This window comes from Aquarana catesbeiana, linkage group LG05 (genome assembly GCF_042186555.1).
Source record: "Aquarana catesbeiana isolate 2022-GZ linkage group LG05, ASM4218655v1, whole genome shotgun sequence".
Lineage (NCBI taxonomy): Eukaryota > Metazoa > Chordata > Amphibia > Anura > Ranidae > Aquarana > Aquarana catesbeiana.
The window spans coordinates 576,028,247-576,055,940 of NC_133328.1; the positions used below are offsets into that span (position 1 = coordinate 576,028,247).

Consider the following 27,694-nt stretch of genomic DNA (forward strand, 5'->3'; position numbering starts at 1 on the left):
TCCCTCAGATCGATTGATGCCATAAAACAATCTTTTGTCAGAATGTTTCTGACCGTGAAAATTGAGTCCATACAAAACTTTTTGTATAGGACTGACTTGTTCAGGGGTTTTAGGTTGAGGATAAGACGGAAGTTTCCGGATGGTTTTCTTATCAGAAAGATGTGTGAATAGAAACCCTGACCCTGTTCTTCTGGGGATACTGGTATCACTACCCTCTGGTGCCTCAGATCCTTTAAGAGGTTCTTCATGGCCAGAGCCTTTGTTAGATCCCTTGGTAGGTTTGTTACAAAGAATCTTTCTGGCGGGCGATCCGAAAACTCTATCCTGTAACCTTGGGACAGCATGTCCAAAATATATAGACTTTCTGTTATGCTGGCCCAAAGGGGAAGGAAACTTTGAAGCCTTCCCCCCACTCGTACGCACAAGTCATTGTGCTTTACCGGAGGCTGCAGGAGGATGGAAAAGGACATTTCCTTTGCCTTTACCCTTCTGCGATGCCCAATTTTTTCTTTTCTCCTGGGGTTTGGTTTGTTCTTGAGCCCTTTGGGAACGAAAAAACCGTTTAACTGGCTGCTTTTTCTTTTTGATGGGAAAAGACTTCTTTTTATCAGCAGTTCTATCTAGAACCGCATCTAAATCAGGTCCAAAAAGCAAGTCACCCAGGAACGGTATCCCACACAGCTTGTTTTTGGATGCCGCGTCCCCCGGCCAAGTTTTCAACCACAGAGCCCTTCTGGCTGAGTTGGGTAGGGCAGCAGATCTAGCTGTCATTTTAATTGATTCCGCTGAAGCATCAGATATAAATGCGACAGCGGCAGACAGAGTTGAAAATGAATCCAAAATTTCTTGTTTTGGTGAGTCTGCTGAGATATGGGCCTTAAGTTGCTCTAACCAGAACTCCATATTTCTGGATACCACTGTAGTTGCCATAGTAGGTTTAAGATTTCCCATGATGGATTGCCAAGCCCTCTTTAGTAGCTGGTCCATTCTTTTATCCATGGGATCTCTCAACACCCCCATGTCCTCGAATGCCAAATCTGTAGACCTCGAGACCTGGGAAAACGCGGCATCTAGTTTGGGGTTTTTGTTCCAAACCGCCGCTGGATCTTCATCAAAAGGGAAACGCCTTTTTAAGGCTTTGGGAAAGAAAGGCTTTCTCTCTGGCTCTGCCCACTCTTTCTTAATAGCTTCAGAAATAACAGTGTACTGGGAAATTACGATTTTTGTGCTCGCTAAGCCCTGCATACATTTTATCATGCAGAGATAACTCCTTTCTTTCCTCCTCCAGACCCAGTGTGGTATAGATTGCTTTTAACAGGCCATCTACCTGTTCTAAAGACAATTTAAATCTTGAAGGTAAATTTTCTCCTTCCTCACCCTCATCAGAATCCTCAGATTGAGAGGGGGAATGTCCTTCTGGGGTAGGAGATGCCTCAGTCTCCATCGCCGGGACTATAAGTGAGCCTTGGGAGGACTGTGAGGTAGTAGGCTGACTCAGGGATGGGTTTGCTAGGGAAGAGCGAAATGATTGAATAGTCGCATCAAGTTCCTTTTTAACCGACGCAATCAAGTCGCTGCAAGCGGAAGAAGCTTCTTCTTTAACTAGCAAATCAATACAAGCTTGACATAACGTCTTCTTCCATCCTTCAGGTAGCTTGGATTTACATGAAGGACATTTTCTTTTTGCCACTGGATCAGAGCTCTTGGCCTGGCATGAGACAAAAGAAGAAACCATCCCAGTGAGACAACCTGTCCTATACCCAAGGATGCTCACCACAGGTGCACAGTAAGAGCTAACTGCTTTATGTGCCCAGACAGGCCCCTGCCACCGGGGGGGGGGGGAGATAGAGAGAGAGAGAGAGACCCCACAGTACAAGGAAGACAGTATACAACTGCACCTTACCTGGGCCTTGCTGGTGCCTGTGCCTGTCCCACTCGCTGCCGCCATCGATTCCATCGAGGAGCGCTTGCTGTGTTTGTGTGGCTAAACACCGGTTCCGGACTCCAATAGCGCCAGTGCGCCGGACCAGAACCGCTAAATAAGCACCAGCCCCGTTCCTCCCCTTTCCCTCTGCGATTTCCGGCGGAAATTACGCCGCACGCCTGTTCGTGGGCGCCGCCCCCTCCGGATGCCTCACTTCCGGCCCCCGCTGCCATCCCCAAGATGGCGGCGGTGTAATAAGCAACAGGCGGTGGACCTGAGAAAAAAATATAGTAAACGGCCACCGCCTGTCTTGCCGCCGCCTAGGAGTGATGCCCACGACAGTTGGACTCACCCTGAGCCCATATGAAGAGGGAGAGGGAGCCCAGCCAGCAGCACTTCACCTCAGCTGTGGAATGGGAGGAACAGCTCTCATGAGGTAAAAAAGTGTTTGATGGAAATCCAGGAAACCTGAGCTCCCAGGACAGCACCTGAGAGCCCTGACTTCCCACGAAGTGTTCCCTCCGGAGGAAACACAAAAACTGACAATGTGTGGAAAGGAGCCTCCTTTTAAAGTTTGGTGGAAGAGGTGTTTCCTGTTGGCAAGGGGAGGAGTCACTCTCTCTCAAGTGCTGTCCTGAAAGACGATAAGGGAAAAATCTTATTTTCTTTATCGTACATCATAGGACACAGAGCCTTAAGTAATTACTTAATGGGACGTCCCATAGCAATGCTACTTGAGGGGAGGGAGACACAACCCGCAGAGGATTTATACTGCTGCCTGCAGCACACTGCGCCCGAAGGCGGTATCCTCATACCTCCTTACATCCACCTGATAAAATCTTGTGATTTCAATGGGCAGGAGCGGTGAAGGAGCAGTGTATACACAGCTCCAAAGATGCTGCTAGCAAGACTTTTTTTAGCGTCCTGCCAGCGCACCGCTCCAGTGTGAAAGCCCTCGGGGCTTTCACATTGGATACACAGCAACGGCTTTCAGGGCGCTTTGCAGGTGCTATTTTTAGCGCTGTAGCGCCTGCTAAGCACCCCAGTGTGAAAGGGATCATAGTGGTGGATTGAATGAGGGAAGTAATGAATTGCACCTGTGGGCATGGAGTGTTAAGTGGAGAAGGTATCTGTACATTTGACTTCTAAGATTTGACTTTTTTAACTACTTCAATACCAGGAAATTTCGCCCCTTCCTGCCCATGACAATTTTTAGCTTTCAGTGATGTCACTTTTTAAATGATAATTGCGCGGCCATGCTATGCTGTACCCAAACTAAATTTCTATCATTTTGTTCCCACAAATAGGAGGTTTCTTTTGGTGGTATTTGATCACCTCTGCGGTTTTTATTCTTTGCTAAACGAATTAAAAAAAAAAAAAAAAAACGAAAATTTTGGGGGAAAAAAAAACAAAAAAGTTTTTCTTTGTTTCGGTTTTAAAATTTTGTAAATAAGTAAGTTTTCTCCTTCACTAATGGGCGGCACTGATATGCAGCACTGATGAGTACTTATGGGTGGCAATGATAGCAGCACTGCTGGGCACTAAAAGGCTGCACTGATGGGTACTTATAAGTGGCACTGATAGGCATGACTGATGGCACTGGCAGGCATTGTTGATTGGCATCTGCCCTGGTGGTCTAGGGTGGCATACCTGGTGACCAGGGGGGTGGGCATCCACGGGGGGGGCTGCGCAGTGCAGACCCCCCCCCCCCCCATCAGGAGAGCCGCCGATCGGCTCTCCTCTACTCGCGTCTGTCAGACGCAAGTGAGGAAAAGCCGATAAAACGGCCCTTCCTGTTTACATCGTAATCAGCCGTGATTGGACATGGCTGATCAAGTGGTAAATAGCCTCTGTCAGAGAACCCCCGCCCAGCCGTCATTCTGCTATAGGTCGGGTGGGAAGTGGTTAACCACTTCCGGACTGCCCACATACTGTTGCAGGGCAGACCCGTGCGTCGCTTCGTGCACGAGATACTGTGGGCCTGCGCATGCCCGCTGCACGCCAGAGGAGCGTGCGCGGGTCCAGTGGACTGTATGTCTGGCGGCCACCCGCGATCGCTCCACAAAGAGGCAGAAAAGGGATCTGCCTACGTAAACAGGGCAGATCCCCGTTCTGACAGGAGACAACACTGAGATCGGCTGTTTCTAGTGATGAGGAATAGCGATCTCTGTGTTGTTCCAGCGAGCCCATCCCCCACACAGTTAAAAAACACACTGAGGGAACACAGTTAACCCTTTGATCACCACTAGTGTTAACCCCTTCCCTGCCAGTGTCATCATTTATACATTGATAAGAGCATTTTTTTAGCACTGTATTGGTGTCAATGATCCCCAAAAAGTGTCACTTGGGGTCACATTTGTCCGCCGAAATGTCACAGTCCCGTTAAAAATCGCAGACCGCCGCCATTACCAGTAAGAAGAATTTTTAAAAAGTCCCTAAGTCTATCCCCTATTTTGTAGACGCTATCATTTTTGTGCAAACCAATCAATACACGCTCAATGGAATTTTTTTTAACAAAAATATGTAGAAGAATACATATTGGCCTAAATTTATGAAGCCATTTTTTTTCTTGGATATGTATTATAGCAAAAAGTAAAAAATGTTTTTGTTTTTTTTTTTTTCAAAAAATTGTCACTCTTTTTGTTTATAGCGCAAAAAATAAAAACCGCAGAGGTGATCAAACACCACCAAAAGAAAGCTCTATTTGTGGGAAAAAAGGACATCAATTTTATTTTGGTGTAACGTCACAAGACTGCGCAATTGCCAGTTAAAGCAACGCAGTGCCATATCGCAAAAAATGGCCTGGTCATTAATGGGTAAATCCTTCTGGGGCTGAAGTAGTTAATATACACACTGGACGGATTTATTTAAAGGCACATGGGTGCAATTATTTGTTAAACCTTTTTTGAGAGTGGAGTTTGTTTACTTTCTGCTCTATGGATGATATTAATTCATTTTGTTGAGCGCTGCAGTTTTAAGTGGTTGTAAACCTCCGACATGAAATATGAACAAAGCATATCCCTCTATAGTGTGTACTGTTCTCAATCCAGAACACCAAGTGTCATTTCTGTCTGCTACTTCATTCCTCTGCTATCAGCATGAATTCACTCCTGACAAGTTTTCTTGACACCAAGAGAAAAATGGTGACAGACTGACATCCTCAGCTCTCTTCCTGTGTGCTGTGTGAAGGGGGTGTGTCCCTTCCCCCCAAATCAACTCTCAGAGATCTCCTCACTGATGTAACTTCAGCTCACCGCCCCCCGCTTCCCAGAGCTTAGAGATCCTGGGTAAATTCTGCACTTTGAATGGATGTAGGGGAAAGACGGCTATAGATAAACAGGTACAACTTATGTAGAGGAGCCGTTTCATCTCTGTGCATCACCTGAGACCAGTCACTTTATTGGGTATATCTAAGGGTGTACAGCCACTTTAATTTACTAGCATTTTTGGTATGAGCGATACACATATAGATGCTGGCTGCTTCATACACATGTATTAGATTACTTTATTTTATGTATTTATTTATTTTGCTTCAAGTCACTTAGTGGTAAAAGTTTGCGCAGATACACATTTTTATAAAGTAAAGTTGTTTACATTGTTTACAAGCTCTGTATATTGTGAACGAGTACAAAGATCCCTTCACAACTCACATCCTTAAAGTGGAAGTTCAGCCTAAAACTAAAATCTCTAGAACTACTTGTACCCACAATCTAAGACCCCTTTCACACTGGGGCGCTTTGCAGACCCTACAGCGCTAAAAATAGTGCCTGCAAAGCGCCCTGAAAGAGCCACTGCTGTGTCTCGAGGGCTTTCACACTGGAGCGGTGCACTGGCAGAACGCTAAAAAAAAAAAAAAAAAAGTCCTGCTAGCAGCATCTTTGGAGCAGCGAACCGCTCCTGCCCATTGAAATCAAGCAAAAAATGCAGCAGCGCTTTGCGGTGGTATTAACCCTTTCTTGGCCACTAGCGGGGGGGTAAAAGCTCCCCGCTAGCGGCCGAATGTCCCCTGCAAATACAACGGTAAAGCGCAGCTAAAAATAGCAGCGCTTTACCGCCGCCCCCGCCCCAGTGTGAAAGGGGCCTAAGACTAACCTATCTAGTCCTGTAAAGAAGAAATCGCTATACATACCTTTTCTGAAGCCGCTCCTGTCTGATCTCCAGCGGTGGAAGCTGTGTGCAGGAGACAACCGCCAACGGCTGGGAAATGAATGGGAAGCGACATCACCCATAGGCTTCCGTTGCCTGCTCTGCACCCGCCTCCACAGAGAAGCCGCCGCTGACAGCTCAGCGTGGGACCGGACCGGAGTGGCTTCAGAAAAGGCATGTATAGCGATTTTTGCTTAACAGGGCTAGATAGGTTAGTCTTGGATTGAGGATGCCTGTAGATTTAGAGATTTTATTTTTAGCCTGGACTTCTACTTTAACCTTTTAAGGACCGGAAGGATTTGTCCCCTAATGACCAGGCCATTTTTGGCGATACGGCACTGAGTCGCTTTAATTGACAATTCCGTGGTCGTGCGACGTTGTACCTAAACAAAACGTATGTCCTTATTTTCCCACAAATAGAGCTTTCTTTTGGTGGCATTTGATCACCTCTGCTGTTTTAAACAAAAAAAAAAAAAAAAAAAAAAAAGTTACAATTTTGAAAAAATATAAAAAACATTTTTTACTTTTTGCTATAAATATTCAAAAAAATAAATAAAAATTTTTATTTATATTTATTTATATATAATAATACATTTTGTTTTTTTACCAAAAATAACACAATAAGCGTATATATTGATTGGTTTGCACAAAAGTTATAGCGTCTACAAAATAGGGCATAGATATATGGCATTTTTATCAGTTATTTTTAACTAGTAATGGCGGTGATCAGCGTTTTTTAGCGGGACTGCGACATTGCGGTGGACAGATCGGACACTTTTTTGGGACCATTTATACAACGATCAGAGCTAAAAATAGCTACATATTTACTGTATAAATGTCACTAGCAGGGAAGGGGTTAACACTAGAGGGAGAACAAGGGGTAAAGTGTTCCCTAGGGAGGTGTTTCTAACTGCGGGGGGAGTGTAGTGACTGGAGGAGGAGAGAGATCGCTGTTCCTAATCACTAGGAACAGCAGATCTCTCTCTATTCCCCTGTTAGAGCAGGGATCTGTTTGTTTACATACACAGATCCCCATTCTGGCTCTCTCTGGAGCGATCGCAGGTGGCCAGCGGACATTGCGGCTCCCAGCCACGCCCATCGGCTCCGGTGTCACACCGCGGGCCCCCTAATCATTCTTAAAGCAACCAAAGAATACCTACGGCGATTCGCACAGCCGTGTCAACCTGCCGCAGTAGAATGGCAGCGGCTGGTCGGCAAGCGGTTAGAAAAAAAGTCAGCAGCCACAATTACTGCAGCTGCTGACTTTTAAAATAAGGACACTTACCTGTCCAGGGTGCCCGCCATGTCCTCACCCGAAGCCAAACCGTCCCTCGGCTCCCGGGTGGAGGCGCCGGCATCTTCAGTGAGGAAATCAGGAAGTGAAGCCTTGTGGCTTCACAGCCTGGTTCCCTAGTGCGCATGCGTGAGTTGCGCTGCACGTACTGAGTGGTTCCTGCTGTCTTCTGGGACCTGTGTGTCTCCTAAAAGACAGCGGGGGGGACGGAGGAGGGGCCGGACATGGCATAGATCGCCGCAGGTTCTGCGGCGATCTATCACCAGGAGTGGGAGCAAATACCTGTATTAGACAGGTATCAGATCCTCCCTCCCCCCTGAAAGGTGCCAAATGTGACACCGGAGGGGAGGAGGAACCAGATAAGTGGAAGTTCCATTTTTGGGATGAACTCCGCTTTAAGATCGACAAACCTTGTGAAGATGTATCCTGTATCTATCCTACATGATAGCGACTATTTAAAATCAATTTCTGGTCTACAGTACATCTTGGAATGCCATCAACGATAAAACATTTAAGAATGAAAAAAATAAATAAATGAGAAGCCTTTGAAGTCACATCATTACTGCAATTCATAAAAGGCTCCTGCACGTGTAGTCAGAATGGAGTCTCACTGGCATTGTTCTCTTCCTTCTCATACATCTGCCTCGGTGGCTCTTTATCAAAGGTTTTTACTTTGATACAAGACACATCTGGCTTTGTTGTCTCGTTTTGTCTGCATTATTAGCTTTTCATTGCCGTTGCATTGTGATGCAGATCTCAGAGGATGGAACATCTGTTATTACATTGCCTCTGTGTGTCACTATTCATTAGACATCCTTCACACTTGATCACTTGATTTTTGGCGCCGCTAAAGAGACTTTGTCATTTTGCCTATTCAGGGAAAGAGTCAACTAGTTGTTGAGTCTAAAGTCTGGAACACACGGCTAGTTTTTTTTTCTCTTTAAACCCAGCGGGCTGAATGAAAAAAAAAAAAATGACAGCTCAGGTCGGAGCCGCGGTACTAACAATCAAATGTTAGTACAGCGATCTCCCTTGCTGTTCGTTCTAGTGCGTTCTGATGGGGGACCGGCATAAGCTGAGAGAGCTCATCAGGAGCCGGTCAGTAGACCTTATTTGGTGATGCCGGCTTCTGTCGGACCAACTGCAGTACACACAGGCCGAACGTCAGCCGTTTTTTATTCAACCGGCCAATACCACCCAACATTTGGCCCATGTGTACGAGGCCTAAAAGCAAGCCGTACGCGGTTCAACTTCTATCCCTCAGCTTGAGTACAGCACAATGTGTTGTACGGTACTGTGGTTTTTAACCTTTGAGACCAGGACCCGATAAATTCTTTCAAAAATAAAAAGCATGTGAAAGCAAAACCTGCATTGAAATGCTGAAAGGCTCTGATTGGGGCTTGCTGCCACTGTGGAGGGGGTGATGTAGGCTGTGAAGTAGGTGAGGGCAGGGGTCCCCAACCACTGGGCCGCAGACCGGTGCCAGTCCACAGCCTCTCCGCAGGTGGGTTGCAAAGGTTGCTCTGTCACAGGTGCGGCGGGTGAGCAGAGAGATGACAACGTCTCACCATCCACCCCGCATCACCACAGTCCTGCCCCCCCCAGCCGCAAAGGCTGCGCTCTTAAATGTGCAGCCGTGGGTGAGCAGAGATTACATTATCTCTTACCGCCCACCTTGACTCTGGGACCAAGCCAATGCGCAAGTGCCAGTTTCCCGCTCGGACGCTGTAATGCTGGGGAGAGACTGTCATAAACCTATTTCTCTGCAGACACTGTTGCCTGCCACCAAGTCTTTCACGGTTAAGGAAAAAAAAAAAAAAAAAAAAAAAAAACACACCTTACAAATTGCCTTTACATTTAAAAAGTGACAAGCTGCATCTGGTATTTTTTGGTGGCTGGCAACGGTGGGAAGCTTCAGCTGGTGGCAGGATAGTGACAATCAGCATCCGGCGGCAGGCAAGTGACAATCCGCATCTGGTGGCAGGCGTCGGTGGCATGTGACACGCCCAGGGCTCCAACTTATTCTGCATTAAGGCGAGTTGAACGATTTTATTTTATATTACAATTTAATAATAGAAATAATGCGCTTCAATCATCTGGATACCATATCAACCATGGTACCGTGATGTTTGGAGTGCCAACACCAGCCATTGCCGTTAACGGATGAAAAACCGACATAGGGAACAACAGTCTGGAAAGGGGCCTTAGACCTCATGCACACTGGACGTTAGAAAAACGCCAGCAGCTTTACCCCTTTTTTGCAGTAGTGTTTTTTTTAAGCACATTTAGCAAGAAAACACAAGCTATGGGATCAAAAATGCTCAAAAAAGACGGTTAGCAACAGTTTTCCATCATTAGAGCATTTGGACAGCTCAAAAACTCCTCTCAAAACCCAGCCAAAAAACGCTGATTACAGCCTGTGTGTGGATGGACACATAGGAAACCATGCTGGGGAAATTACTTGCTGTAGGAAAAAAAAAATAAATAAACGACTGAAGCCAAAAACAGCAGCTGTAAAAACGTCCCGTGTGCAGGTCTTACACTGTAAAAGAAGGCAGGTAAAGTATAACTAAAAAGGCAAAACTTTTTTTTTTTTTTGCTTAGGATAAAGTGGAGAGGGATTAGAGATTTACCCTCTCTAATTGTCTTGTTTACCATCATCATTGAAAGTAAAAGAACAGAACAATAATAGAGGGGACATCTTCCAACAGGGACACTAGTTCTGGTGACCTGGGGGCCCCAAGGAATTCCCTTAATTTTCATTGATTTCCCTCACTTCCTGTTTGGCTATGAGACAGGAAGTGAAGGGAAATTTCTGCAAAGGGACACAGATGGTGAAAAAAATAAATCTGACAAAAAGGTTATAACCCTCTCTTACTCTAGCCATAGTGAAAGAAAAGAAAAGAAAAAACAAAACATTTGCCTATAGTTCTACTTTAAAGGGTAATATTAATGTGAAACTAAACCCTGGTATCCACAAAGGCGGGCCATCTTATCCTCCACTTAGATCTGCAGTTGTCATGGTGGTGCACACATGACCTGCTATGACACCAGCCATTTGAAGGCTTGAAAGATCATTTAAGAACCAACTTAAAAGCGCATTTGCAACCGTGACTACCAGAGGCATGCCATGCATGTAGCATATACTGTGCAGGCGTACAGCAGAAAGTAAATGAAAAGCACTGCAGAGAACAACCATAGCAGGTTTGATTAAAGTGTTATTAATCCCAGGACCTGCAGTCACTATATCTGGTCTCCCACGGTACACAGAATATGGAAATGGAATGATTTTAGAAAATTTAAACTGCTAAATATCTGATATTCTCATCAGCAGTATATAGCAGTCTTGTGACTTCTATCAGTGTCTGGTTGAAGCTTGTAGATGGAGTTTTCATTCTCTTCTGACTGTCTTATGAGGCTGCAGGACCCCCAACCCTCTGTCCGAACAGTGCTGATCGGCCCTGTGCTTATCACATGCACTCTCCAAAGAAAAAAAAAAAAACTCTCTAGCAATACACACCGAACGGAGTATGTGCAGAGTGACTCCAAAAGGTCCTGTCTTATCAGGAGAAGGATTGCGACTGTGGAAGAAGGGGAGGATCAGAGAAGACAGGATCAAACAGTCTTTTTACACAATGCAGAGGATTAACCCCTTAGGTTCCACAGTGAGTATAACAAGCATGCTTTACTGCATATACAGACTGATTTTACTGTTGTGGGTTTAGTAACACTTTAAGGATTTATTAACATTTTTTTTTTTAGATTTCTAGCTTGAGTTTTATTTTGGGAAAATCTTTGGCTTTGAATCCACTTTAAAGTTCCACATTCTAAGCCCTCCTTCCACTGAGGCACTTTTTATAGGACAACCAGAAAAAGACTTTGGGTTGCAGGGAGATTTCATCGCTGGGTCTTTATGAGATATAAACATGCAGTAGCTAATCCAGCCCTCCAAGCTCAGCCAATAACTACAATATCACTTTTAGGTAAAATAATCCATTAAGGGGCTAATGCAGTCCAGTGATAACATATTCCTTCAAACCCCACTTCATCAATAATGGCCCAAAAACTGAACATTCCTCAATTCCAAGAAGCTGATCCCCGCTGAGAACGCAGCACATTCATGAGAGATTGCTTCCCTTTATAAAACCACAATGGAGGAAAGAGAGAGGACCAAAAAGAAAAATCTAAATAAAGAGAAAAGCTGCTTCTACAGAGAGAGGTCATTGGGAAAGGCTGCTACTGTTTCTGCAACAGGAAACTACAAAGAACTGTTCTCTGTGCACAGGGAGCAAAGCCACTTCCGCTGCTATGAATAGTGTTCCCACTTCTCAGGGCCACACATCTACACAATGGGGTTAATGTTGGATAGAAAAGGATATTGTTCTACGTTTAGGCTGCACTCACACCTGAGCGATGGCGTGCTTATTTTTTTTTTTTGCTGCATTTTTCTCGTGACAGCACAGGCCAGCCCATTCAAAAAAAAACAACGCGCCAAAGTAGTTCAAATACCTTTTTTTTGGAACTGAGCCACGCGCATTTTGCATTCCACGTTTTTTTTTTTTTTACACAACAAAACGTGGGACTGCTACCCACGTTTGGGGTGTCATTAACCACTTGCCGCATGTATATATACACGTCCCTTTTTTGGGGGCGGATATCGTTGTTATGGCAGCAGCTAGCTGCCATAACCCCGATATCCCCGTGTTTGGCCGGCGGTCAGCTACAAGATAAAAGTGGTCTCAGCGGCGGATTCGCTGCAAGATCACTTTTAAATCGGTGGCGGGAGAGGGCGCCCCCCCTCCCGCCGCGATCCGGTGCCGTCGGCAGCGGCGATCGCGTCTGTCCCCTGGGCTGACATGGAGACGAGAGAGGGGAAGATGGCCCCCACCCGTCTCCATGACACTGCAGGGCGGAAGTAACATCAAAACGTCACTTCCGCCCATACCTCTTAAAGCCACATTTTTTCAAATGACAATTTTTTAAAATTTTTTTTTTAATTGCATTTAAGTCCTAATATGAGATCTGAGGATTTTTTGACCCCAGATCTCATATTTAATGTCATGCTTTTTTCTATTACAAGGGATGTTTACATTCCTTGTAATAGGCATAAAAGTGACCCAAATTTTAACAAAAAAAAACAAAAAAAAAAACAAAACAAAACAGTGTAAAAAATAAATAAAATCAAGTAAAATAAATAAGAAAAAAAAAACATTTTTAAAATGCCCTGCCCCGACGAGCTCGCACGCAGAAGTGAACACATACGTGAGTAGCGCCTGCATATGAAAACGGTGGTCAAACCACACGTGAGGTATCGCCGCGATCGTTAGAGCGAGAGCAATAATTCTAGTCCTAGACCTCCTCTGTAACGCAAAACATGCAACCCGTAGAATTTTTTAAACGTCGCCTACGGAGATTTTTGAGGGTAAAAGTTTGACGCCATTCCATGAGCGGGCGCAATTTTGAAGCGTGACATGTTGGGTATCAATTTACTCGGCTTAACATTATCTTTCACAATATTAAAAAAAAAAATGGGCTAACTTTACTGTTTTCGTATTTTTTTTATTCAAAAAAGTGATTTTTTTTTTCCTAAAAACAAAAAATTGCGCTTATAAAGACCGCTGCGCAAATACGATGTGAAAAAAAAGTATTGCAATGCCCGCCATTTTATTCTCCAGGGTGTTAGAAAAAAAACAATATATAATGTTTGGGGGTTCTAAGTAATTTTCTAGCAAAAAAAACTGTTTTAAACATGTAAACACCAAAATCTCAAAACAAGGCTGGTCCATAAGCACGTCGCATATTTTAGTGCATTTCCCAAAAAAGGGGGCAGAAACATGTGTTTTTTTTCCCTGCGTTTTCAGAACGCCTAGGTGTGTATGCAGCCTTAATGTTAAAAGGGATTGTAAGCCCTCGCGTTTTTTTCACCTCAATGGATTCTATCCATTGAGCTTAAAAACCTCTTGTAGCACACCAGCCCCCCAGAGCCTCCCTTACCTGAGCCGAAAGTTCCTGCGCGGGGGACGAGCACACCCGCTCCAGCCGGTGTTTTGGGTCCCAATTGGATAGATTGATAGCAGCGCAGCCATTGGCTCCCCCTGCGGTCAATCAAATCAAATGACACGGGAGCCAGGGGGTGGAGCAGAGTCCTGCTGTCTGTGTCAATGGACGCAGCAGCAGGACATGGGAGCGCGCTCCCCCCAGTTCCCCCCCAAACGGGGCACTCGAGAAGAGGAGGAGCCAGGAGCACCGCTCAGGGGCCCCAGAAGAGGAGGATCGGGGCCACTCTGTGCAAAACCAACTGCACAGAGGAGGTATTTATATATTTTTTTTTTAAACAAAAAAAATTTACATATCCATTAAGGCCTCACGCACACCAGACATTCTATAAACACCAGTAGAGTTAGCTGTAAAAAGCTGTAGCTGTAGAATGAGTTTTGCAGATTTTTTGCAGTAGCATTTTTCAGTTTTTTTTTTTTTTGTTTTTTTTTTAAGCAAAACTATACCTCCCATAAAAGTTTATGGCTCAAAAACGCTGATCAACACCAAATAGAAGCGTCTTTCAGCTTTTTTAGGCTAAGTACACACTGGCATTAAAAGCAGGCGTTTGAGAGGCATTAAAGAAATGCAAATGATACAATGGACAGCATATAGTGCTTTTCACACTATCAAAACATGAAGTATTAGCAGCACTTCAAAATTGAAGCCTTATGTCACGTCAGAAGGCGTTGGAAGCCTTTCAACATCTCCAATTCAAATATATGGTAAAACTTTGCAAATGTTCTGGCAGGCAGTTGCGGTGCAGTGGCGGGGCGTTAAGATTCGTTTATTTCCTGTAATGAAATAGGCGTTTGTGGAGCGGTTTTAACACGCCTTCACGTTTATCAAACGCTGCAAAATTGCCCATAAGGTGTTTTGGAAGCATTTCTAACTAATCATTAAAGCTTGTAAAACGCCAGTCTAATGCCCATACTAAAGCTCATTAAAGCAAGTCTTATCAAGTTTGTTAAGCGTTAGAAATTTAGTCATGTGTGAACAAGCCCTTAGAGCCTTTTTACAGCTGAAAAATTCCTCTTAAAACCCACTAGTTCTGGGTTTTTTTTTCCCCCAGCCAAAAAAAGCTGATAACAGTTTATGTGTGCATGGACGCATAGGATAACATGCTGGGGTGTTTACTGGCTGTAGGAAAAAAAAAAAAAAAAAAACACATCTGAAGGCAAAAGACGGCAGCTGTAAAAACGTCCCGTGTGCATGAGGCCTAAAGAGTAACTCCTCTTTTGTAGAGAAAAAAAAACATTCCCCCTTGGGTGGTCTATGTACGGTGGGGACGGAAAGTATTCAGACCCCATTAAATTTTTCATTCTGTTATATTGCAGCCATTTTCTAAAATCATTTAAGTTCATTTTTTTCCTCATTAATGTACACACAGCACCCAATATTGACAGAAAAACACAGAATTGTTGACATTTTTGCAGATTTATTAAAAAAGAAAAACTGAAATATCACATGGTCCTAAGTATTCAGACCCTTTGCTGTGACACTCATATATTTAACTCAGGTGCTGTCCATTTCTTCTGATCATCCTTGCGATGGTTCTACACCTTCATTTGAGTCCAGCTGTGTTTAATTATACTGATTGGACTTAATTAGGAAAGCCACACACCTGTCTATATAAGACCTTACAGCTCACAGTGCATGTCAGAGCAAATGAGAATCATGAGGTCAAAGAAACTGCCTGAAGAGCTCAGAGACAGAATTGTGGCAAGGCACAGATCTGGCCAAGGTTACAAAAAAAATTTCCGCGGCACTTAAGGTTCCTAAGAGCACAGTGGCCTCCATAATCCTTAAATGGAAGACGTTTGGGACGACCAGAACCCTTCCTAGAGCTGGCGGTCCGGCCAAACTGAGCTATCGGAGGAGAAGAGCCTTGGTGAGAGAGGTAAAGAAGAACCCAAAGATCACTGTGACTGAGCTCCAGACATGCAGTCGGGAGATGGGAGAAAGTTGTAGAAAGTCAACCATCACCGCAGCCCTCCACCAGTTGGAGCTTTATGGCAGAGTGTCCCAACGGAAGCCTCTCCTCAGTGCAAGACACATGAAAGCCCGCATGGAGTTTGCTAAAAAAAAAAAAAAAAACACCTGAAGGACTCCAAGGTGAGAAATAAAATTCTTTGGTCTGATGAGACCAAGATAGAACTTTTTGGCCTTAATTCTAAGCGGTATGTGTGGAGAAAACCAAGCACTGCTCATCACCTGTCTAATACAGTCCCAACAGTGAAGCATGGTGGTGGCAGCATCATGCTGTGGGGGTGTTTTTCAACTGCAGGGACAGGACGGCTGGTTGCAATCGAGGGAATGATGAATGCGGCCAAGTACAGGGATATCCTGGACCAAAACCTTCTCCAGAGTGCTCAGGACCTCAGACTGGGCCAAAGGTTTACCTTCCAACAAGACAATGACCCTAAGCACACAGCTAAAATAACGAAGAAATGGCTTCACAACAACTCCGTGACTGTTCTTGAATGGCCCAGCCAGAGCCCTGACTTAAACCCAATTGAGCATCTCTGGAGAGACCTAAAAATGGCTGTCCACCAACGTTTACCATCCAACCTGGAGAGGATCTGCAAGGAAGAATGGCAGAGGAGCCCCAAATCCAGGTGTGAAAAACTTGTTGCATCTTTCCCAAAAAGACTCATGGCTGTATTAGTACAAAAGGGTGCTTCTACCAAATACTGAGCAAAGCGTCTGAATACTTAGGGCCATGTGATATTTCAGTTTTTCTTTTTTAATAAATCTGCAAAAATGTCAACAATTCTGTGTTTTTCTGTCAATATGGGGTGCTGTGTGTACATTAATGAGGAAAAAATTAACTTAAATGATTTTAGCAAATGGCTACATTATAACAAAGAGTGAAAAACTTAAGGGGGTCTGAATACTTTCCGTCCCCACTGTATATTGAAACTTTGTGGCAGATTCCTACCTTTTGTTATGAAGAAATCCCTGCGTGTTTCTCAGTGTCTATGTGGAAAGTTAATCTAATGGAAGTGGTTTCAAAATTATCAACCAGCTGCTGCACCTGCAGGGCTCAAATAAGGAAAACTGTAAGGCCTGCATCCCTTTAGATGCAATTTCTTATTAGGAATATCTCACTAAAAATGAGATTTTTGTTGCAGGGGATGCCTTAAATCTGATTTGTATCTTAGTGCAGACTTCTTTGAAAATCAGTGAGCCAATCACACAAGCAGGGAATGTTGTTTCTGGGGGGCAATCCAGGTAGCCATATTGCATTATATTTTACACAAAACTACAGTGCTGCAGATTGAAAAAAGGTAATTTTTAACACCATTCAGTTACAATATGACTCGTGTCACAATAGTATATGCTATATTAAATATTTTTTTTGCGTTTCCCCCCCCCCCCCCCCACGAAAGTAGAGTTACCCTTTAAAGTCTGCAACCATGAGCAAGAAGGGCACCACCCTGTTTCAATAGTAATCGGCCAGAAAAATTCATTCCAACCAGTGAAATAGGCTCAATTAGGGAGCTCCACCTACGGTTCTAGATGGACCTACAGACATGCCATTGTTCCCCTATATGACCAAAGCAAACATTCTCTGGCCTCCTTCACATGGGTGAATATGTGTACACCAGATTCTTGTAGCTGCCATGACCGGTATATGTGAACAGCTGCAAAGCCTGGATGAGAGGAGCTGTCCTGTTTGCAGGTAACAGTACAGCCACTGCCTTCGCGTAGGGACCGATAAGCAACCCTATATGCAGACAGATGCATCCAGAGTCCCTCATCTGTCCCTAACCACAGGTAACTTCTGGGAGCGCGATCAGCAGTGCCTCCTCTCAATCCATCATTGATCTGTACAGGATGCACGGTCACAGCTGATTGCATACACCTGTCATCCCAGCCACTAAAAAAAGGAAATTCCTGCTGCTGGAATCTCTTCTATGCACATAATGGTACATAAAGGAATCCTTATGCCTGTAACCATCATAATCACCTAACGTGCTAGAAAAGTCCCCTGGACACTTTTACCTTCAGGCTTATAATAAAGCTTACCTGTAGGTACAAGGAATATCTCCTCAACGTGCACCATTTAGGAGACATTCAGTGTCCCTGCAGCCGGTGATGTCGGCAGCGTATGCACTTGGAAAGAAACAACATAACCACGCCGTAAACTGTGATGCACACAGAAGGTTTTACCTTAATGCAGAGAATACATTAAAGCGTTTTTTTGGGTTTTTTTGGGTTAAAAAAGTACTGATCCGGTTTCTTTAAAGCATGTTATACAGCACAGTACTTGTGCTGTGTGATTTGGCCCCCTAGAGCACCTGAAATGCCTGGATAATCCTGACAGTTTCTGCCCTCCCCCTGTAAACTGACCACAGTTCATTGTGGCTGCTGAGCCCTGACACTGTGGTCAGTTTACATGCCTCCATCATCCACAGCCTGCTATCTGCAGTTCCCCTTTCTGCTCCTGTGTCCCCCTCCCCCCTCCCCTCTGTCTGTCAGCTCTGTGTGTGAGCCTCCCCTCCCCTTCTAGCACCGTTTGAAGAGCAGATCTCGCATTAATGCTTCCAATCACCACCAGCCCCTCTGCTAGGATTACATGATGTATATACTGTTTGCCATTTTCTAAAATTCTTCTTATGAATACCATTTTTCTTATCCCTGATCAGCGGTCATGTGACCGCCTGGTGCTGTCTTTCTCTGCTGTATTATAGAGAGAGGGGCTGAGCTCTCCCTCTGACGTCTGCCGGGTGGTCATGTGACCGCCCGGCGCTGTCTTCCTCCGATGTTTGTATTACAGAGGGAGCTCATGTGACCGCCCGGGAGATGTCAGAGAGAAAGCTCAGCCCCTCCCTCTGTAATGTCTTTCTCTAATGTATGTATTACAGAGGGAGGGACTGAGCTCTCCATCTGACATCTGCCGGGCGGTCAGGTGATCTCCCTCTATAATACAAACAAACATCGGAGGAAGACAGCACCGGGCGGTCACATGACCGCTGATCGGGGATAAGAAAAACAGTATTCATAAGAAGAATTTTAGAAAATGGCATATGGTATATACATCATGTAATCCTAGCAGAGGGGCTGGCTGTGTGCACTGCCTTAAACACTTTAAAGCAGTTGTAAAAGGCTGAAGGTTTTTTCCCCCCTTCATGTATTCTTTGCATGAAGGTACAAAACCTTCAATGTGCAGCTCCCCCTTCAAACACTGCTAATACTTATCTGAGCCTGATCACGATCCAGTGCTGTGCACGACAGCCTCAGCTCCCCCGGGTCTGTCTCCTCATTGGCTGAGACTCAGCAGGGGGAGCCCTTGACTCCTGCTGCTGTCAATCACAGAAAAGGGAGGAGGGAGCAAGGGGGGGTGAGCTGTACTCTGTATGTCTTAAGGACATACAGGGCCACCTCAGGAGCGAGCACAAAGAAGTGCCCCCAGAGCAAGCTGCTGGGTCTGGGGGCACTTGGCAGGGGGGGAGAGGCCAGCAGTGACGGCGGGGGATCCGAGAAGAGGAGTATCGGGGCTGCTCTGTGCAAAACCAATACACAGGGCAGGTAAGTAAGACTTTTAAAAAAAGTAAAAAAAACAACCACTTTAAAAAAGGTAAAAAAAACACACCCGACAGCTTTTAGAACCACTTTAAAAACAAACAAAACGTTGCTGTACTTTATAACGACATTTGTTCAGCCATCAAATGTACAAAGAATTTTCATTCATTTGAAAAACTACTGATGTATAGCCAAATAGTATAAATTGCATCAAATACACAATAGGATGGATATCAACATGTATAGGACAAGACAAGCAAAAGGAAAACTTCTCATGTAAGTCTTCAACTCAGAACACCACTGGTGACATTCACGTGACCAAATGCTAAAGCAAATGATCTGTGCCAATGGGGCTCTTCATGAACGCCACACCTTCCCATCCAGTAGAGATCATGTCAATGGCACAGGAAGACTTACAAATAGTAAGAATTACAGGAAATAAGTATTGACATCTGTCAGCTTGCTTTAGTTTCTCTTGGGAAGATGGTTATTAAACAAAGACACTTGATCTGATACTATTGCCACACTTGACATTAAACTAAAAAAAAACAAGCTTAGAAAAGAATGAATATGTTATTTCTCCTAAAATACTAAACAATCGATTCCCATACACCAAGAAATTGAAAACGGGTGTTCAATAAAGCTACACAATAAAGCCCCTCCAACAGAAAAAAATGATATTCCTGGACTGGGACATTCACCAAAACAATATTATAAATATATAAAGAGAAAAACAGAGCTAGAGGGAAATGAATTCCTCCAACGGAAACCACCTCTATTGTGTACAATAAAATCCAAATCAACATATCAAATTTACACACACACCATATCTTGTAGGTATTCCAATCTGGATAACAAAAGTGAAATGAAAAGCCTGACTGTTTTTATATAGTAATTCTGGCATTGATCATTTTTAATATTTCCCAATATTGGAAGGTCCCCGAATGTAAAGCGAAGAGAGATCTCCCTGCACTTATTCAATGTAAGCGTTATAGTTATAGTCATCTAATAAAATACTTTACAGTCACACTTTGAAGCAAACTTTAGAGACCCCCATTTCATCCATGAATCCCCACACAAGTGATAAAAAGAATATTACATTTTACACTTACCCTTCGCCAAGCTTTTCTAAAACATCAAAGACCTCTTCTGGCTGTTTCGTCAAGCTGTCTTCACTCAGCTTTTTAAGTTTGCTAATAAAAGAAAAGAAACACACAGGCATGAGGTCAATGTGTATGTGGGATGGATGTAGAGAGAAAGCAGTGTATGGTGAATGGCAATGATGGGTACCAGCCTACAGCAGGGTTTCATGGTACCCTAGGGTTCCTCCAGAGGTTGCTACCTACAAGTATGTGGCCACTTGTCCAAAAAGCTCCTATAGGTGTGATGGCCATCTCATTACCAAACCATGGGCATGAATATTGGAGTTGGAATCACTTTGTGGTTTTAGCAGCCCCTGCTCTTTTAGGAAGGCTTACCACAAGATTTTGTATCTGTAGAAATTTGTGCCCGTTCATTCAAAAGATTATTAGTGAGGTCTCATGTTAGATGAGAAGACCTGGCTTGAAATTGGCATCACAATTCATCCCAAAAGGTGTTCAGTAAGGTTAAAGTGATTGTAAAGGCTATTTTTTTTTTTTTTTTTTAACTAACAAGCATGTAATACTTACCTCCTCTGTGCAGTTGTTTTTGCACAGAGCAGCCTGGATCATCCTCTTCTCAGGTCCCTCTTCGCTGCTCCAAGCCCTGTCCTCCTTTGAGTGCCCCTCAGTCAGCATCCTGCTATAGGGGGCACCCAAACAGAGTCAGAGCTCCGTGTATCCATTCAGACACAGAGCCCCGCTCCCTCCCGATTGGCTGACTGACTTTGATTGACAGCTGCGGGAGCCACTGGCATCGCTGCTCTGTCTCAGCCAATCAGGAGGAGTGTCCTGGATAGTTGAGGGGATCGTGGACATCGCTGGAGAGAGAAGGGGCTCAGGTAGGTAATTAGTGGGGTGTGAGGGGGGGGCTGCTAAACACAGGAGGTTTTTTTTTTATCTTAAAGCATAGAATGCATTAAGATAAAAAACCTTCTACCTTTAAAACTCCTTTAGGGAAAGGACTCTGTGCAGATCACCCGAGTTCCTCCACACCAAATTCAACAAGCCATGGCTTTATGAAACTGGCCTTGCTGGCCTGGTCATGCTAGAACTGAAGAAGGCCTTCTCCAATTTGGTATTACAAGGCTGGAAAGCACAAGTGTCTCAAATACCTTTGTATGTTGTACCATTTACAGTATTATTCACTGGAAACACCTGAACTCCAATCACTTGAAGGGGTGGAAAGGAAGTGTTAAAGCACCTATCAGGTTATTTTTGAGGTCTGTGCCCTGCTGAAGTAATGTATTTTCCTTTAATTCCTCCAATGTGCTGATGAGTTTTCTGACAATGGAGGTGTCCCTATAAATCCATCAAATCAATACTCTGTGCTACGGGTCTATTACCAAGTGCAGCTGCCCCCACTATGCTTATATCCTATAAATAGGATGCAACCAACTTTATAATCACTTTAATAATACCAGTTTTACATTATGGTGTTACGGCTGCACCAAATTCAAAGTGAGTTACCTCCAGTTTGTAGATAACACAAAACTGAATGTTATTAACCTCCCTGGCGGTATGATTATTTCAGATTTTAGGTGCTGAAAGCGGTACCATTATTTTGCACAGAAATTTGGCGTTTTATATTGTAGGCCTGTAATTCTTAGGAATAGTTCACTTAAATCTGTCCAAACAAGAGTCTAGTAGACATCCCGGGTATGATAAAGTTTGAAAAACGAAATAAAAAATTATAATATAATAAATAACTATAAATAATTAAAACACATAATAATATAATAATAATAAAAATTATATAATAATGTAATCAAATCAAAAACACTGAAATTTGCTCAGTTGCAGAATTTTAGCTTTTATTACTTTTAGTGTTTGATGACGGATCTCCCCACAAATCACTATCGCTCAATTCTGCAAGTGATTATAATTTATTATCACTTTTTTCTAGCTGGTCTAAAACCACTTTTGATGTAAAGAGACAGTTTTGGTTGCTATGGACAATCTCCAGTTTCCTGGCAGAAAGAACAGTTTTATATATATAAAACTGCATGCAGGACACTGGGCAGACCACTAGGGACAAAGGGGATGTGTCATTATTTGATACAGTACTGTAATCTGTAAGATTACAGTATGCTGTATCTATACTGTGTGTTTCACTTTTGAATTTACCGCCGAACTCCGTCCCCGTGCGTCGCAACGCTCGCAGGGAACGGAGCTCGGCACTGTGAATCGAGCGAGACACAGCGGCTCGCCGATCACAGCGGGGAGACATCGCAGGAACCAGGGGACAAGGTAAGTAACCTCTTCCTGGATCCTGCGATGCAAGCCCGAGTCTGGCTCGGGGATACCGCTTTTGGTATGTAAAATCCACCCCGAGCCAGACTCGGGAATACCGCCAGGGGGGTTAAAAAGTGTTTGTAAAGGCTTTAAGTGATACTGAAGTCTCTTTTTTTCCCTTTCTTAAAAATAACAAACTTGTTACACTTACCTGCTCTGTGCAGGGGTTCTGCACAGAGCAGCTCAGATCCTCCTATTCTCAGGTTCCTCTTCTGTTCTCCTGGCCCCACCCTCCTAACGAGTGCCCCCACAGCAAGCAGCTTGCTACAGGGGTACCTGATCCAAGCCGCAGCCCCGCATGTCCATTCAGACACGGAACAGCAGCTAGGCCCCGCCCCATCTCTATCCTCATTGGCTCACTGACTGACAGCACCGGGAGCCAATGGCGCTCCGCTGCTGTCTCAGCCAATGAGGAGGGGAGTCCCGAGCAGCCGAATCTCTCCTGCTGCAACATTGTTGAATATAAATGGACTCAGATAAGTATTAGGGGGGGCTGAGGGGGGCTACTGCGCACTGAAGGTTTTTTATCTTAATGCATAGAATGCAATAGGATAAAAAAAACTTCCCCCTTTACAATCACTTTAAGCTTTTATACCTTCATGCATTCTATGCATGAAGGTAAAAAACCTTCAGTGTGCAGCTCCCTCCTCAGCCCCCCCTAATACCTATCTAAGCCCAATCTCTATCCAGTGATGTGCACGAGAGGCAAGGCTCTCCCGGGTCTCTCACTTTTGACTGCCTGAGATGCAACAGCATTGGCTCCCACTGCTGTCAATCACAGCCAGTAAGGTAGGAGTGGGGCTGTGCCATGCTGTGTGTCTTATGGACACAAGAGAGCCGGCTTGGGAGCAAGCACCCACACGAGTGCCCCCAGAGCAAGCAGCTTGGCCTGGGGGTACTCGGGAGGGGGAGGGGCCCAGAGCACCAGAGGGGGACCCGAGAAGAGGAGGATCAAGGCTGCTCTGTGCAAATGCACTGCACAGAGCAGGTAAATATAACATGTTGGTTTGTTTTTTTTTTTTTTTTTTTTTTGAATAAACCTTTTTCCTTTACAAATCACTTTAAGGCTGGGTACACACAGGCCAAATATTGGCTGGTATCAGTAGGTACCACAGAAAGTGGCCGACATTCGGTCAGTGTGTACAGCTGTCTTTCCAAACAGAAGCCATTCTAACATCTGGCTTTTTTTTGAAGGGACATGATGGTAAACCAGTATCCGATCAGTGCTGGCAGCCCATTGCTGTGAGCGCTGGTCATTGTGTTCTGGCGGGGGGTTCAGTCACCCTGTCAGAACACAAAGGCACAGTGAGGGAAATCTTCACACAAACATGGAATGTTTAAGTACGTCAATTTTTTTTTTTTCTAAAAACAACTTTATCTGTGTGCCCTGCTTAAGGCCAATTGCAATTAAGATCAATTCTAAGTTGGCGTACAGAGACAGGCAGCACGCCTATCTCTGTAGGCTATAATGAGAATTCGAAGAGGGGGGTTGAGAACAATCCTGTGGCCTCAGTTAAACAAGATGCTGAAAGGGAAGTTAGGTGGCATCCCTACAACAAATCTTTAATAAAAGGTAAGGCTGGAGTTAAGCTTTTAAAATATTGAAATGTCAGACAGGTCTGCTAGGACAAAAGGTTGGTAACCATTTGTTAGAGAAACAAAATGGTATATTCAATTTTATTGATCATAATCCTTCCATCTCAAACAGAACATTGCACAACATGGAAAAGGAAACAACCACTGAAATACATATATGACAATTTCATAAAGCCAGGAAAACTAAGGTCATTATGTCTGTATAAAAGCACTGAACCCAAACCAAGAACAAAGCAATGATTGTTAAGTGGAGAAGATATCATGAGATGTCTGCACAAACAAGCAAGAGACCTCAGAATAAACATAACTCTACTTTTACTAGAGCAATAATAACGTAAGACGGTCCCCAATTTAAAATTTACCTTATATACAAGTAAAGTACCAAAAACACATTGGTCACCATCTTCTCCTGATAAAGCATACAGTTCTTGGCTACAGTAAACCAAATGGCCCAACACAATCAAATGCTCACTGAAACATGTATTAACACTGCTTTCAAAGAACCCATACTGCTGTATCTGTCAATATTCTAGGTTCGGAGTCTCCAAAGAACACCAGAATATAAAGGAAAGATTTGTGCTAGCATCTCTCAGTTTGACATTAGCAAAGCTTCAACTTATTACAATCAGGTATAGGTTCAACAAGGTACCTTACCTCGCCTAATAGCAATGGTTAAAAAGTCAACAAGACATTTGCTCAACGCAGGAAAGTCTTGCATTCCAGCCATGTGGAAACAAAATGTACCCCCCACTTTGGGGATGTGGCTACGCAGAGTTGAGGAAATTAAAAAGATGGAAGATTTGGTACTCACTGCCCAACACAAACAAGACAAACATTCCAAAACCTGGTTAGATTGGAACATGTTCATTTTATCCGATGAAGGACAAACCTTATTAAATTCTTGAGAGTCACATTAATGTGGCTTTGCCACAGGACAAGAACCTGGCTCGGTCCATCACGCTCGCGTTGAATATATACCTCCCCCTCTCCCTTTACCATTCCTTTTCTGTCTATACGTTTCACGTACCTATTTCTTCAAATAGTGGTCTAATATTCAGTCAATAGATGGTTTTCCATCCACACCAACTATTGTGGAGCTATGCAGAGGCGAAAAACCCATTGGAGTATGTTAATCATGTAGTGTAGCAACAATGCATGGATGTATACAGGTTGCCAAGATAGGCTTATGGGTTAAAATGAGGTCATGTTACGTGGTAGATTATCTTCTCCGCAGATAGAGTGAGAACCTTTTATGGAAAACGTATGTAACTTTCATATTTGTCAAAATGTTGAATCAGACCACTGTTGTATTATACCCTCACGGTATTTCTTTTTTCTTCTTTTCAAAACCTTCAATAAAATTTATATTTGCAAAAAAAAAAAAAAGTCAACAAGATGACCAGGAACCAAGGCCTTCTCACACTACGTGAACAACACCGTGCCCAAGCATGTTTGACCTCCAAAGTCCAGTTCTTTTGACATGTGTGATTGCCCCATACCATGCTCAGGTATGGTTCAGTATATTGTGCTCCGGCCTGCTGTAAGAGGTGGGCACAGTTCAGTTGGACTCACTATGCTATGCATCTATTTGAGCAGGTGTAGGTCAGTGGGGGAATACGGAGAGGGGACAATTGTGCTCAGTAAAAAGCAACCATGAATGGAGCGAGTACACCAAGTGTTCCTAAAAGCGGTTTTCGTTTACCCCACATCTGGCTGATAGCACAACTTACAATTCCACACCACAACCCCTTCAAGATGTGGGAGGTAAACACTGACTGGCTAGCATTACAAAGGATAGATTTAAGGGCAGTAAAAAGTTTATTTTAATTCAGAATTCTCAAAATATTTTGCCAAGTCAGTAAGCCAAGAGCCACTGCTTCAGAGCCAGGTATCACCCACTTACATTAAGAGCCGGTGTTCTGCCGAGAAAGTTCCGCTCGGCGGCTAAGTTCCCCCCTCTACTGCACAGGCGCTGCGCCTGCGCAGTAGGATCTGGCAGAAATAGCCGAAGCGGAATAGCTGAAAATCAGCTGTACACGGCGCCTGAAAGAGGGCCCCTCGCGGGCTCGCTTCGCTCGCCACGCTTCGGGCACAGCCTCGCTTTGCTCGGCTCTTTTAGATTCCCCCTCTAGGTCCACTTGGATGGTGGGGAAGGAACCTGGATCCAAAGCGCAGGCGCCGTGTACAGCTGATTGAAGCGTTTGAGCTTCGGCTATCTCCGGCGGCTGACAGTAGTCCGTACTGCGCAGGCGCAGTACAGGGGGGGAACTTATCCGCCGAGGGAACATTCTCGGCAAGACACCGGTTCACACTAGGACGACTTGTCAGGCAAGGCAGTCGCGCTGCAAGTCGTGCTGCCTCAGTGTGAACCGTCTCTTAAGCATAATGTTCAACTTTTGTTACATATCACACCCATATTTAGGGTGGAAGATGTTACATTGGAGCCTTCCCCCACACCCCCGATAGTGGGCAGGGGGTTCCTCTCCCCACATCCACATTTTAAAAACAGTTCAGCTGTGCGGGGCTCCACCCTCACAGACATGTCATTCATTCACAGAGATCTGTGAATGAATGAACTGCAAGTCCAGTCTACCACCACAGCAGACAGCTTGTAGTTCTAAATGAACTACAAGAGCAAGGATGAGCACCTTCATAGTACATTGACACTTCCTGCACATCAGTAACTGTCTACCCGTATAGAGGTACAGGCAGACAGCTGTACTGAGTGTCTGAAGAAGCCTGGCTTAACTACTTTAGCCCCGGAAGGATTTACCCCCTTAATGACCAGGCCATTTTTTATTTATTTATTTTTAGGTGTTACCTACTGGGCACTTTAACCCCCTTCCTGCCCAGGCCAATATTCAGCTTTCAGCACTGTCGCTTTTTGAATGACAATTGCACAGTCATGCAACACTGTACCCATATGACATTTATATCTTTTTTTTTTAAACAGATAGAGCTTTCTGTTGGTGGTAGGTAATTACCAATGGGGTTTTTATTTTTGCTAAAAGAAACAAAAAAAGAATACCGAAATTTTTTTACTTTAATTTCTATTATAGAATTTTGAAAATAAGTAATTTTTCTTCTTCACCGATGGGCACTGATGAGGAGGCACTGATCATCAGTGTAAATGTGCCTGTCAGAGTTGCCAGTTACCAGCTCTTCTTTCCTCACACTGTGACATGTGAGTTAAGTACTGCCGATTATCGGCAAGTCGGTTTACAATGTTATCAGCTGTGACTGGACAGAGCTGATCACATGGCAAAGGACAGCTGTGATTGGCCTTTTGCCTCAATCTGTGATTATCTGTGTCAGGAGGACACAGCGATTACATAGCGCGCCTGACACACGCCCCAGGGGCACCCTCCCAGAACTAGCCAACCACATGGTCTTCAACCAGCTGCCCAGCGCCTGGAACTGCATGTCCTGGATGTCGGGCAATAGGAATTGCTCACGCCTGGGAAGGGGAAGCCCAAGCGTCAGGACAGAATTTCTAGTCGAGCTAGAGCTGCACGATTCTGGCCAAAATGAGAATCACGATTTTTTTGCTTAGAATAAAAAGATCACGATTCTCGCGACGTAAAATCTTTCACATTAGACAAAAAAAAAAAAAAAAAGTCTAACTTTACTGGTTCGTTTTTTTTTTTTAATTAATTAAAGTAGTTTTTTTTTAAAAAAATTGCATTGGAAAGACCGCTGCGCAAATACTGTGAGACATAAAATATTACAACAACC

General features: G+C 44.1%; 1 protein-coding gene across 1 annotated transcript in view; it reads right to left on the minus strand.

Moving 5' to 3' along the window:
• The window catches only part of STK3 (serine/threonine kinase 3), a 385,808-nt gene that overhangs the window by 335,900 nt on the left and 22,214 nt on the right, over window positions 1-27,694 (minus strand). The window contains exon 2 of the mRNA XM_073632031.1: window positions 20,042-20,122. Coding sequence (XP_073488132.1) covers window positions 20,042-20,122 — 81 coding nt within the window. The remainder of the gene's footprint in view (window positions 1-20,041; window positions 20,123-27,694) is intronic.